Here is a 13,792-nt window from a genome sequence, read left to right on the forward strand (position 1 = left end):
GTTCCCGTGAATAATTCAACAGTATTGCAGCAAATTGAGCACGGAGTAAACAGAATTAGGTAAAGTATATGTGGTGATGACAGTAGCACCTTTTTAAGACTTCACTGGTTGAGAATTATTCAACATGTTGTGCTGTTGTTACATTTAACAAAGAAGACAAACTAATTCTTGTTTAGAGCTAAGGTTTAAGGCTCCAGAATAATCCAGAAATTCCCTGTCCGTGGCTGGGTTCGAACCTCGTGTGCCAACGTTTTGGTTATCGAGCACTTTACCACGTGCCACTCATGCAGGAGACACCGTTCACATGTCCTAGATATCACTAAATGCAGAAATATGGAAGCGTTAGAAGATTTTTTTATAGAAGGTCGTTATAATGATTGTAAGGTCTAATTTTTGTACACTGAAGCATACATGGGGCAATTTTCTTAAGCATGTAACACCTTTGCCTCGCTTCATCTAATAATGGTGTTTAAAACAGGAACAAAAACACGTCCATGTGGAGAAATAAGAAATGACAAGAACCTCTCGTTCTTAAAAGAAGAACGCCCGCTTCTTGCCTGTAGTATGGACGCCAGATGAGGACATCTCGTCCCTCGAGACGAGATGACTTCATCCGGCTTCCATACTGAATTAGGAAGATGTCGTGGTATTTTGCATGATTAAATCTCAAATGCATACTCCAGTGGGGAAATACAGATTTGTCCATTTCCTGATGTATAATGTTGACAAGGTCATCTATGTAGGCAATTGAAAATGGCGAGAGATTACAGTGTTGTGGGAAGAACATGCCATAAATCAAGCATAAATCATGCGTGTTTGAATATTCTGAATCAATATAACGAGGCCACTGATCAACACAGCTGTGGGAAGGCGTGAAGGTAAATTGCTGAGCATTGCACTGATACATATGGTTAAGATAAACCATTTTGTACATGAATCAATGAACCTGTGTCGAATGGACTTGAGGTTAAGTTCTTTTTTATATCTAGCCGTCGTCATACTTTCAGCTATTCATACCGATTTATCAGATTTTGATAATGTGTAAATGCTGATCGTGCCCCTTGTTAATAGACTATAGACAAGTTAAGAAAAGCGAAAATAAACCATTCTTGAGAAACTTCAATCTAATGAATGCCAAATTGTTTGTATGGCACGCAAACAACAATGGATCAAATATCCACAGTTCGTATGTACTGATTAGTTATAATAAATAGGTAACACGGCTGACCGCTTCGGTGCATGGTCTACTGGTTAGAGCAACCGCCTTGACGTCAGGAGACGCCGTAATCATCCCAAATACATTAAAAATGATACTTGTTACTGCCTCGCTTGGTGCTCATCGCTGAGAGGCCAGAGCAAGGAAACAGGACTGGTTTGCCCGGTGTCAGTATAATCTGGGTAGGATGCCATGTCTGGTGTCTTCGGCATGATACTTCAGTGTCGGCAGCACTTTGAACTTTGGTCGCAAGAAGACGCAGTAGGCCTACACACCCAATTACTACTTTTCATATGACAGCCAAAATTGTTAAGTTAGTACGACGTAAAACTCCAAGCATATATACTTACATACGGATCACGGCTAGCTGATTACCATTTCCCAAGCCTCGGATCTGATTTGACTCTTACGATTTGAACGTTTTAATCCCCCGTTCAACACACTACTACCAGACAATTAAATCAGTGGCTAACTGTTCTGTTGCGAAACGAATCCTGCTTACTGGCATAACATTATACCTAAACACTCCTTCCTCCTGAGAATAACGATTTTTTTTAGATATATTTATGAACAAGAATTTCGGCTTTTGATAAAAGACATTGGAGGACACCATATTTTAACATGTTAATATCAGTATTATTGTAGCGGCAACTCCTTCGAAGATGGACGCTCATAGCCGGCGCCCATATCTCGGGAAGTTTTAGCATGGTCACTACACTATAAATGTGGTTTGGGTTATTAACACACGTCGGAAACACCTGAAAAAGTTTGACATGTCAATTTGTTTCATGATGTTTAACTGCTAAACACGATTAGTGTAAACATGTAATCGTCGTTTATTGGCCATAGGGCATTTGTACGAGCATATCCGAGCTAAACACAAAGATGACACAAAGCTAACCAGTTATCTGTCTAAACATATAGAATTGCTTCACGGAAAAGTAAGCACATCATTTAGAACACACGTAACAGCTAAACATGTCTACATGCCGATTTTTATGGGTCTGCTCTTTAGTTCAGTTGCTAACCGAACGTGTTCAGTCTAAACATGTGTAGGCCTCTACACGTTCTATTTGCGCACGCTTGCCATAGTTCAAGTGATCTAATTGAAAACGAGGCTGTTCCTCTGCTCAGTTTTGGAAGAGAAGATGTCGAGGAGTGTGTCCGTATTTGTGGTAGCGGCACTGGTATGTACTCATTGCTTTTATCTTTTCTCATACCGAAGTGTATAAAATTCCAGTTATATTAAAGTCATTCATTCTGCCTTTTCCATATTAGCATATATTGATTTAGTGCCATTTTCTAGTTATGCGTAACATACTGCCCATGGTCAGACCTACATGTATTATTCCATGCAGGGGATGTAAACCTGGTAAGTGGTAGTACTATATACCCCAGATGCATTCACAGGTGAGATATATTCTTTTCATTTATATATAATGTATATATGTATTATATATTTATGTATGATTTTATATGCGTTTCCAGTGGAGTGACAGTCAGGTGTATGTAAAGTGAAATTTAGAGCATGGTTATAAAAGATAGGCCTATATAAAAAAAAAAAATCAATAAATTTATGTACCTTTAAATGTAGGTGCATGAGAAATTCTAATTGGTGGGTCTTTCTATACACCTTGTAAACCAGTTCTACTGTTTGGAAATAATAAGTCACTAATTTGTGTTTCAGATGAACTGGAGTCGTTGAATGCCAGAAGACAATGTGGAGAAGTCCAACAAACTTCACCAATTTATGACTGTTGTACAGGTAATACAGATTGCAATCTTATTTTACCCTTGTACAGTTGCACATCATTATGACTTCAGTTCTTCCTTGGAAAGAGTATGGTTGAAAAAGAGTAAGGTGTCAGTATCACCATATATATCGCAGACAAAAATAACCCAAAATCCTTGTTAATTAAAGCACAAAGCAAGCAAGTGAATGAATAAGCAAAATTTACAGAAGTTTGAGAATTTTATGAGATGCTATTTGTACAGACACTGCACAGTAATAGTACAAGCTAATGAATTCCGTGCCAGATAGGCCTTTAATTTCGTAAAATATTTACTATCAATAAACAATTGCACTGTATGTCACTATTAAGCAATAGTGACCAGAAACATGTTAACTACTAGGACTAATAACTGTCTTAGTACATGTATATAGCATAATTTACTTAATAACAAAATTCATTGCTTACATCTTGTTTTGTATTGATTGTTCTTTAGCACATACATTGTGCTGCCAGTTTTTATGGCCATATTCTTTCATCTCTTAAGGTTAACTCCGGCATCTTTCATCGGTAATTTTTAGTTCAGTTCAAGTATACGTAGCACGGTTTAACCAATGAAGTGCTAGAGCAAAGGTACTATGGCCAATTGCATTATCCACAGGCAATCTTGATAATATTAACTGGGCACATATGACGACAATCACACTTGGATTTCTATAGGAACAACCTGACTTGTGACTGAAGATATGTGCTGAGCCTGAGAGTTTTCAGTGATTGACCTAGATAAGACTCACCTATAACTAAGTCGAACTATGTCTGCAGTGTTAAATTCAACCAAGGGTCCTACAGCAGCGAAGCGAACATGACGTTGGACTTGTGAAGGTGGTAAATTGTGGCAGATAGAAAGTCAGTTCATTGTCATAATATCAGGACAAAACTTACGGTTTCAGTATTTAATTACCTGCAAGTAATGTCTATGAGTTGTATGACTGGACATTGATTAGAGTACAGTTGTGGTATACTATTCAGTTAGAATGGTGGTAAGTCTTGTGAGAGATCGGTTTGTTTGCTACGGATCAATGTCCTTTTCAACATTACTTCAGTGCTTTATAATGAACAGTTAAGCTTTGCATACTTTTACAAGCCTTCAGTAAATACTGTTGTCAATGAAAACATTTAATTTATTAATAAGCAGGTAATGTGTGGAGGTTTGCTGTTGCTTTGTGGATAGGTATCAAACATGTTTAGCATACCATGTGTTTTGAGGTAAACATGTTTAGGATTTCCGGTGCAAAATATTTTGTGCCCTTCACATGTTTTATATCTCCGCAATTCAACCTAAACACCTTTTCTCATTACATGTTTAGCAAATCATGTGCTTAAAAAGTAAAAGCAAGATTGTGTGGAGCTTCGTGTTTAGGCTCTTAACACACATGTTAAAGTGTAATAAATTGAAAGCTAAACCGACGTCATTTTCCTTTAAGATTTATGTAGACACAATCAGTGTTTTTAGCAGTTGGATCATTTTAACGACCAGTCCGTCTGTATGGCCAGATTTTATCTAAACACTTTACAATTTTGAGAGCATTTCATATGAGGCTGTAGCCTGTTTTACATGAGGGAAAAAAACAGTTCCTGGCCTAAACCATCGTTAACCGCCACGATACATATCTGACACAACCTCTTGTATTAAAGTCGCAATCGAACAACCGGAAGCAGCACTTGAAAGCTAGCGACCATACTGTTCAGAGGCAGATTGATTATGAGAAGACCAGTATCAGTGAGCAAGCATTTTACGATTTTACGACAATCTGTCGTCTGTGACACTTTTATGTGCTGTATTTAACAAGTTTCGATTCTGTACCCTTACGCCAGATATAAATTAATCAAAACTTGTAACGTCTGTAGCAAGGTAAAAATAAGAGTTACCGTGTTTGTCTCGCCAGGTGTTTCTTCTACAGAAAGATTTGGCCCGTTTAAGACGTCGGACTCCAGGCTAGAATCCAGCTGATTTTTACATAATTACAGCAAAACACCAGGAGGTGAAAACCCAGATAATAATTCCTCAATAAAGAGAACATCAATCAAATCGCAAGAACAGCGCTGTATGAGGAGGCGTTTAAATGGTCCTATTTGTGAAAATGCACATACAACTAATTTTTATCGTTAGACCACATTATGCGAGATACGCTTTTGGATAGAAGAGTATTATCCGGGCATCTTTGTACGAGTGATACATCACCCAGGAGGGGGTTTGCACTGCGTTCCTACGCCGTGTATAACAGAACATCAAATTTAGGCTCTGTTGGCTTTTGTAGTTGGCGCTGGGTTAAATTGGAAAGATGCTAACTATAGGAATTATGGCAATTATTTTTTATGCTGTCTTGATGTCCGATGTCATGGTGATAGTCTGGAAATACGGGATTTAAGGCCACACGTTTTTCATAAGGTCTCTGGGGTGACTACAGACATAATAAAGATCTTTCGAAAATTTTTCGTTACGATTCAGGGATAGCTTGGCGTATATCTCGCTCTATCCCTTATAGTGGTTTCGTTTTTAAAGAATACATAAGAAGGTCCACTCAAAAAATTAATTTGTTACTTTCACAGAAATTCTGTTGTCTGAGTGATGCTAATATGTATTCTGTTATTTTAACACAATATTCTGTCATATTTAACATAATATCCTGTTAGTCTAATAGAGTTTTTATGTGGAAGTAATGGAATATGTATGTTATATTTAACACAACAATCTGCTGCAATAACAGAATACATTCTAACATCACTCACACAACAGACTTTCTGTTAAAATTAACAGATTAATTTTTTAAGTGTATTATAAAAGTACAGTTTTAAGGAGTGTGAAGGAAGATGTCAAAAAAGGTCATTTATTGACGAAAAATTTTATATTTCTTCATAAACTCTGTTTTATGCATGTTTTTATGTTCCGTCAATGGTCGGAAATATTCGGAAATGACGTCATCGGTGAACAAACTCGGAATGCGGGAGCAGCTTAGCGCCCCCAATTCGGCCCGTCCCCAAATAAAGTTGTTTTAACAGTTATCGTCGTTGACGTCTCCACAGAAGGCAACTTAATGAGAAGCTGCATTTTAGAGGTATTTTTACGCCACAGTTAAGAAGAAAACTGATAAGCTTTTTCTTTATATAGTTTTATATGTTAGGCCACATCATATACTACGTATTGAGAAATATAAACCAAACGTATCAAGTATCCACGAATGAACGGCTCTCTATTATCATAGTGTATCGTCAGATCACAGTCACACTCTGGGTGGGTAAGCAAAGAACCAGAGAAGCTTAACCCTTTTATTACATACAATTTATTTATTTACTTATTTATTTATCTGATTAGTGTTTTACACCGTACTCAAGAATATTTCACTTATACTATCCCAGCATTATGGTGGGAGCAAAGGGGGGAAACCCACGATCATCCACAGGTTGCTGGCAGACCTTCCCACGTACAGCCGGAGAGGAAGTCAGCAATGAGCTGGCCTTGAACTCACAGCGAACTCACAGCGAAAGCGTTGGTGAGAGGCTCCTGGGTCATTACGCGGCGCTAGCGCGCTAATAAACTGAGCCACGGAGACATTATTACATACAAAATTAAAAACTAAAACGTATCTGTTGATAATGCCCTCAACTACCGTCTCTCTTTGTTCGTAAACCAGCGAAAGAAAGGAGCTGACGGATCAAACATAGGCCAGTTGAGCGTGACGTCACATACTCCAGGCATGTATTTTGCAACTCAATGCCATTTTAGTTGACCGCAATTCAAGCGACCGGTAATATACAATATAATTATTTATGTTCGAACTAATGCAATAACACATATTATCATCAATTAATAAAATCCGTTTAGGATTGGTCTAATACCATATTGCTTGTGACATTAAATACCCTAAAATCGTGACCACTGTCACGCGTATAACTGTTAATTACGTGGTTTGTTGTGATATTCCGTGCATGAACTTACCACCAAAACATCCATGTCTCTACCGTGAAGGCTTTTACCAATATTTTCTATTCTGCAGGCTGAGCACTGAGCAGCCAAACTGGCCATAAATTCATTAATCTGAAAAAAAAAATCAGAACCAAAAAAGATTAAAGACAGAAAAATGAACGAATAAGGTTTAACCCGACGTTATAGCACAGAAAAATGATCGCCATTGGTCATTTAGGCAGAGTATGGGCCTTCTGTGGAAGGCAATATTCATCGTGCTTTTATTTTACGGACCCATTGTATTCGTATATAGTCTGTAGGTCATTGTTGGCCCAGCTGAACGTTGATCTGGCTACATTGGATTACCCCATGACATTGGTAAAGGTCTCGCCAATTCGGCTGCGGTTTTACGCCATGAAGTCTATCGTCATTGGCCTGGTGAATGGCGCTGATAACTAACGAAGCGTGATGATATTATCCGAGTTCTTTCAGGTTTCCTTCATTCACAAACCCAACCCCCGTCGTAACGGTATACGTGAAATATTCTTGAGTACAGAGATGGAAACTAATGAAATAAATAATAAAAAATTCCTCCTTTCATCGACAGAGATTACATATGCAAAACGTATCTCTTCTATCAGCATAATGTGTATCCTGTGCAACGCTACACCTGTAGGTGATGCAGAGCGATTCGCTAAACATTTCTATGATGTACGACCCCATCGGGTTAGACTATATACCTCATTTACTTTAATGCAAGAAGGCATTACGAATGCCTGTTTGATGTGTCTGAATCCTGAAAACTGTTATCTCTTCATCTACTGCAACCTTCGAAAGGGGCTTCCATGCCGTACCTACCAAGGACATTCCACCAAGACATGATCAGTTCAACTAGACTTACTTTGGCGTGGCTGTTGTAATTGTAGCGGTCGAAGGAGGTAGCTCTTTTCGATCGGTGACGTTCTGTGATGGACTGTAACTCTTCATCGACTAAGCTGTGGAGGAGAAAAATTTCGCAATTCGATTTGAATTAAATACCTAACTCTTTTTCTACCTAACTCTGCCTAAGCCATGAACAGTCGGAATAAAACCCTGACTGAGGTAAACTGACAAGAGGACGGATTTAACCAATTACATATGACCATTTGCCAGCTATCATAGTGTTCCGATTTTATTCCCCATGCTGTAATCTATTATACTATTTTACAGTTTTCTTTCAAGATGGAATCGTTACACGTCATCCATATTGGGGCATGGCGTCCTCAAGGCCGCTATAATCATGTTCGGTTTCTAGGTTTTCCTGATGCAATATTCGTACAGAGTATAATTAAGAAAGCTGTCCGTGATGTCTTTGAGCTAAGGGGAAGGAGCAAGACGTATACGAATGGGCTCTTGCGTGCATTGCTAACTTACTCTTGAACGTCGCGGATCTTAATCCTGTAGTGTAGGCCATGCTTGTTGAGCGAGTCCAACACCCTAGCGACATATTCCGGCCTCACTCTGACGCTCATCGAGCCTCCAAGAGACTTGGGGTACCGCCAAACGTCCAGCTGGGGGGCGAAAAAAACAAGGAGACATCAGTTACATACAGCATCTTGTTCTGTTCCTTTTGCAATTAGTGGGGGGGGGGGGGGGGATGGCGTATTTGAGATAGGTTTGAACTCACTAGCTCAAATATAACTAAACGGAGAGATGAAAAAATGACGATTTATCTATTCAAATAAATGTTAGCTGTGATCCCTACTGCCAACATTGTCAGAGCGAAATATGGCTAGTATTGTTTCGGTGACCATGTTGGCAAGATGTCTGATATATTTGTCATGGTAGATAATTCCATAACGTCCATATAGCACATCTATGTACTTTGTTTGACTACATGAATAAGAACAGAAAAATACCGCGTCCTTTTCAATGGCATAATTGTCTGACCAATCTCCAAAGGTTCCCACCATCACGAAAGTGTGGGTGAGTCGATCTGAGGGATGTCCGAACTGTCCACTTCACGTCCCCTATTCCGGTCCGCCGTGCCAGGGGAGTACGGGACGCTGAGTGCAGCCTAACCTTTGCTATAGCAACCAGGAAGCTATGCAGTCCCGTTATTTCCGTTATATCTCCCAGATATCAACAATGAGTGATCGACCAATCTCCTCCAGGCGTTCTTCTTTAAAATGACGATGTCAAAGTTGTCCGGTTTCCAAAGTATTAATAGTACGGAAGGCCTCGTTTAAGTGCAATTTTTTAACTGACCGTGTACCCGGCCACCATTTTCTTATTATTCTGTAAAGAACCTTGGCATGACATGCACGATGGCCTGGTTATGCAATACGTCATTTCTTGACTACTACATTCATTATAGTGCCTGTCATTATATCATACCCGATAACTGTGATAGGAGATGAAGCAGTAACCGAGGTACAGTAACAAGCACAACGCGTCACACTATTCAACTGACCAGTTTGTTATCAATCCCACACGTTTCATTTGAACTGTTTATAATTTCAACACCATGTAAAGTTTTGAATTTCCCTGTAAAATATCATTTATCATTTAGGTGAAATAGCAAATGATGCCGAACATACAATACGACCTGGCCATACCAGGCTGTCACCAGACATTGCAAATAATAGAGCACAACTCTACCAAACCAGGTATACAGGGAGAAACAGCCAATGACACAGCATCGACTGGCCATGTCTTACATCTACCAGAGACAACAAATGATACAGCACAGTTCTACCAAACCAGGTGTACAGGGAGAAACAGTAAATGACACAGCATCGACTGGCCATGCCTTACATCTACCAGAGACAACAAATGATACAGCACAGTTCTACCAAACCAGGTATACAGAGAGAAACAGCCAATGACACAGCATCGACTGGCCATGCCTTATATCTGTCAGAGACAACAAATGATACAGCACAGTTCTACAAAACCAGGTATACAGGGAGAAACAGCCAATGACACAGCATCGACTGGACATGCCTTCCATCCACGAGAGACAACAAATGGCACAGCACAACTCTACCAAACCAGGTATACAGGGAGAAACAGCAAATGACACAGCATCGACTGGCCATGCCTTATATCTGTCAGAGACAACAAATGGCAAAGGACAAATCGACCAAGGCATGTATATGCAATGATTTTTTTTTTTGATTGGTGTTTTACGCCGTACTCAAGAATATTTCACTTATACGACGGCGGCCAGCATTATGGTGGGTGGAAACCGGGCAGAGCCCGGGGGAAACCCACGACTATCCGCAAGTTGCTGGCAGACCTTCCCACGTACGGCCGGAGAGGAAGGCAGCATGAGCTAGTCTTGAACTCACAGCGACCGCATTGGTGAGAGGCTTCTGGGTCATTACGCTGCGCTAGCGCGCTAACCGACTGAGCCACGGAGGCCCCTATATGCAATGAAAAACAGCAAATAACGTGATACCGGCTAACAAAACTGCGCTTAGAAACAGCAAGGTGAGGCGTGCGTGTGTACAAGAAGATTGGCTTCAAGAATGGCATGAACACTTTGTATTTATTTTGATTGGCTTCACCACTCCCAGCACAACTATCTTTCATCATTCCTTACACCGCCACTCCTTAACACCTATGCGGGTGAACGTCTATACTCTATTAACACTGGAATGCTATTTAACTTTAACAATGTTAAATTCAACATTTTGGCAGTGGTGGGAGATGGAGAGTGTTTATAATGTAAAGTTAACAGTTTCTAAAGTGTTAAACACATTACAAAATAATTACAAAACGTTGTAATTTAACACCATATCTTCTATATAAAATAGGGGGGCTCCGTGGCTCAGTTAATTACCGGGCTAACGCAACGTAATAACCCAGGAGCCTCTCACTAATGCGGTCGCTGTAAGTACAGAGTAAGTACAGCTTCCTCTCTGGCCGTACGTGGGAAGGTCTGTCAACAACCTGCGGGTTGTTGTCTGCTACCCCGGGCTCTGCCCGGTTTCCTCTCACCATAATGCTGGCCGCCGTCGTATAAATGAAATTCTTGAGTACTGAGTTAAACACCAATCAAATAAATAAAAAAATATATATAAAATAAACACTTTTATGTATTGCACTCCGCATTATACATGTTAAAAACCTTGTAATGTAACATTGTGCTACAACCTGCAAACAATCATTACACAGCCTGGCATTTTAAAATGTTTAACACGTATTATTTTAACTTTATTGCGTGTTAAGAGAGCACTCGGGCTTGTGATCAAACATACCTCGTGTTCATCCACAAGTTGTGATACGATATCTTTGTGATTCTCGTGTTCAGTGGTGATGTCAAAAACCTGATGGCTGCAAAGAAATAAATTCAGAAATACTCGAACAAATTCGAAAGTAATAAAAGTAACAGAACACAAAAAGGCATTTCTTACGTTATTCATAGATGTATTTGCCCTATATAAAATTGCCATTCACCATGTCGACATCACAAAGGGAACTTCTGGAAACGTTTTTAATGACAATCTATGTTCTGATTTAGTGCTTACAAATATCTGTTCTGCTCAATTTTAGTCAAACACATGTGTAGATAGATTGTAAGGACATAATGGTTAGACTCTTGAGTAAAAAGAAATAGAATAGTTGTGTAACCACTTACAGCCCCCAACAGTGCCAAAGAAAACGACTTGTTTTAGGTAAATATTTATTTGAGTTTTCCACTTATACAATGACGGTAAGCTTGATGGGTGGGGGGACCAATGCCACCTGGATTCGAACTCACGAATTCATAGGTCAAGAGAGCCAGGGTGCCAGCATTTTAATCGTCTCAGACAACGAGTGTCAGGAGAGAACGTAAGATTGTGCAAACGGACCAACGAGATCCGTCATCTGCACATTATCCTAAAGGCCCTAGGAACAACAGATTTGGGGGAATCAACAATATTCCCTGTCAAGGACCGGTATTGAACCCACGCCATCATGTGTCAGCGGTTGTGTCTAGCTATGGTGCTAAAGGCGTCTATGTTTTAAGCATTTACATGAACAGTTAGAATAAAACCGTATCTGAGATGAACTGACAAGATACAGGTTGCTTGTAACCATTTGCTACCTATTACACTGTCGCCGCTGCTCTGGGTTTATTCTCTCGTACAACACCACCGAGCTAAAATCCTTATGACGAAAGAATCTAGCCATTTTCCACTTAGCTTTGTGCTTCAGTCGCATCTTAATTTTAAAGCAATTGTGTCCAGTTTTGTGTTTACTATAATAATGATCAGTGAGAGTTCACGAATGGGCTATTTTAAAATGTTACAGTCCTGCACAAAGTGGGTGTGCTATTTGTGACAAATGATTTAGTCAACGTCCGTGTTACTCCGTGTACATATAAAGCCATGCATATAGCTTTGTGAATAATAGACAAAACGATACATATATATGATTGACACTTGTTCTCTACAACCCAAAAAAACAAACAGTATTGATAGTGTAAAATGAAAATTTTAAGTATTCCATTTGTATGCAAGATATATTGGAGTTTTCTTTCAATAATTCAGAGGCAGTCAATCCTAACTATGTGTTATCTTTCCTCTCACTCGTACATCGTCATAAAAATCGCACTGGATTTCTAGTTCCCATCCATTTTATAAATAGACAGCGCGTAGGGCTGGTTTTTATTGTTTCCAATCAATCAATATTCTTCCAAAAAGAATATCAAGAAACTTACAGCAGTATATATGGAAAAAAGTAGCATTCATTATTGATGATGAAATGTTCAAAAAGATGAGGGGTGTCCTTATGTTTTTACTTGTGTTCTGTATCATCATGCAGTTTGGTGACAATGAAAAATTAATTTTTTTAATATATCAGTGCAAATAGTTTCCAAATTACCCACTTAAGACGCTGGCTATTGAAAAAGCAAAAGAGATAGGAAAATAAAGATAGAACAAATAATTAATCGAGACGTTTGGGGTGTAGGCGGAAGTAGTTATACTTGCTTATTAGGATATCACAAATTATCTAACTTGGTAGTATTCGTGGTAAAAGTCGTCTTCCACGTCACTAAGCATCAATTTTCATTCACACTTTCTCGCCATTCCAATTTACGTCTGGTCTGAGAACACGCTGGCGACGAACACATTCCGTTTTTATTTCTCGCTTTCCTCTTGCATTTCAGTTGCACGTATTTATCAAATTCAATCAATTTTATCACGCTTATCATTTTATTAACAAATAGCCCAAACTGCCTGTACTTCTGGAACTATGTTGCTGAGGGGAAAACGAGACAGGTGCCAAAGTAAAAGTAAAAATTATAAAAAAAATTCAAGGTCGTAAAAAAATGTTGTCATTCAAGAAATGTTTCCCAGCTGTTGCAGAACAAGGTCACTAAGTTGGCTATATATACAGCTGAACCCCCAAGCTTAGATTTAATCTCAACTGTAACGGGAAAATCCAATTAGAAAACTGCACTTACACTTTCTAACAAGCTGCTGCCTAAATCAATGTCTTATTCAAATGGTTCAGAGAAAAAGATGAGATAAAAAGGGACAATGTTTGTTGAGAAAACTTCGATAAGACTTTATACTGAGAAATAAAACATTTCGGTACAACGTTTATGCATGGTACTGACGATTAAGCAGGAAGCCGTTCGCATTGTCAGTTATATATGAAACTGATAACTGGGAGAATCGATTGATTTTTACAGTGCATATAATTAAACACATCTCGCTATTGGACGTAGCTAAATTTGTAGGCGATACGCCTTAATTTTAATATTAAGTAAATACTTAATATTTTTTTAATTTGGATGCTAAGCATTTGATTGTTAAATTTGTTCCCGATACACCTCAATGTTGACAGTAAATATTTACTTGTCAAATTTCTACGCGATACGAATCAATTTTGATATTACATGTAAGT

The 13,792-nt window shown here is 38.9% G+C and overlaps 1 protein-coding gene across 2 annotated transcripts in view; it reads right to left on the bottom strand.

Annotated features, from left to right (window-relative positions):
- Positions 1-13,792, bottom strand: part of LOC135465884 (carboxypeptidase B-like) — a 33,718-nt gene that overhangs the window by 11,976 nt on the left and 7,950 nt on the right. For both annotated transcript variants that reach the window (XM_064743251.1, XM_064743252.1), the window contains exons 3-6: positions 11,155-11,230; positions 8,324-8,460; positions 7,812-7,905; positions 6,944-7,042 (exon numbers count right to left, since the gene is read on the bottom strand). In XM_064743251.1, coding sequence (XP_064599321.1) covers positions 6,944-7,042; positions 7,812-7,905; positions 8,324-8,460; positions 11,155-11,230 — 406 coding nt within the window. The remainder of the gene's footprint in view (positions 1-6,943; positions 7,043-7,811; positions 7,906-8,323; positions 8,461-11,154; positions 11,231-13,792) is intronic.

Source organism: Liolophura sinensis, chromosome 5, assembly GCF_032854445.1.
Source record: "Liolophura sinensis isolate JHLJ2023 chromosome 5, CUHK_Ljap_v2, whole genome shotgun sequence".
Taxonomy (NCBI): Eukaryota; Metazoa; Mollusca; class Polyplacophora; order Chitonida; family Chitonidae; genus Liolophura; species Liolophura sinensis.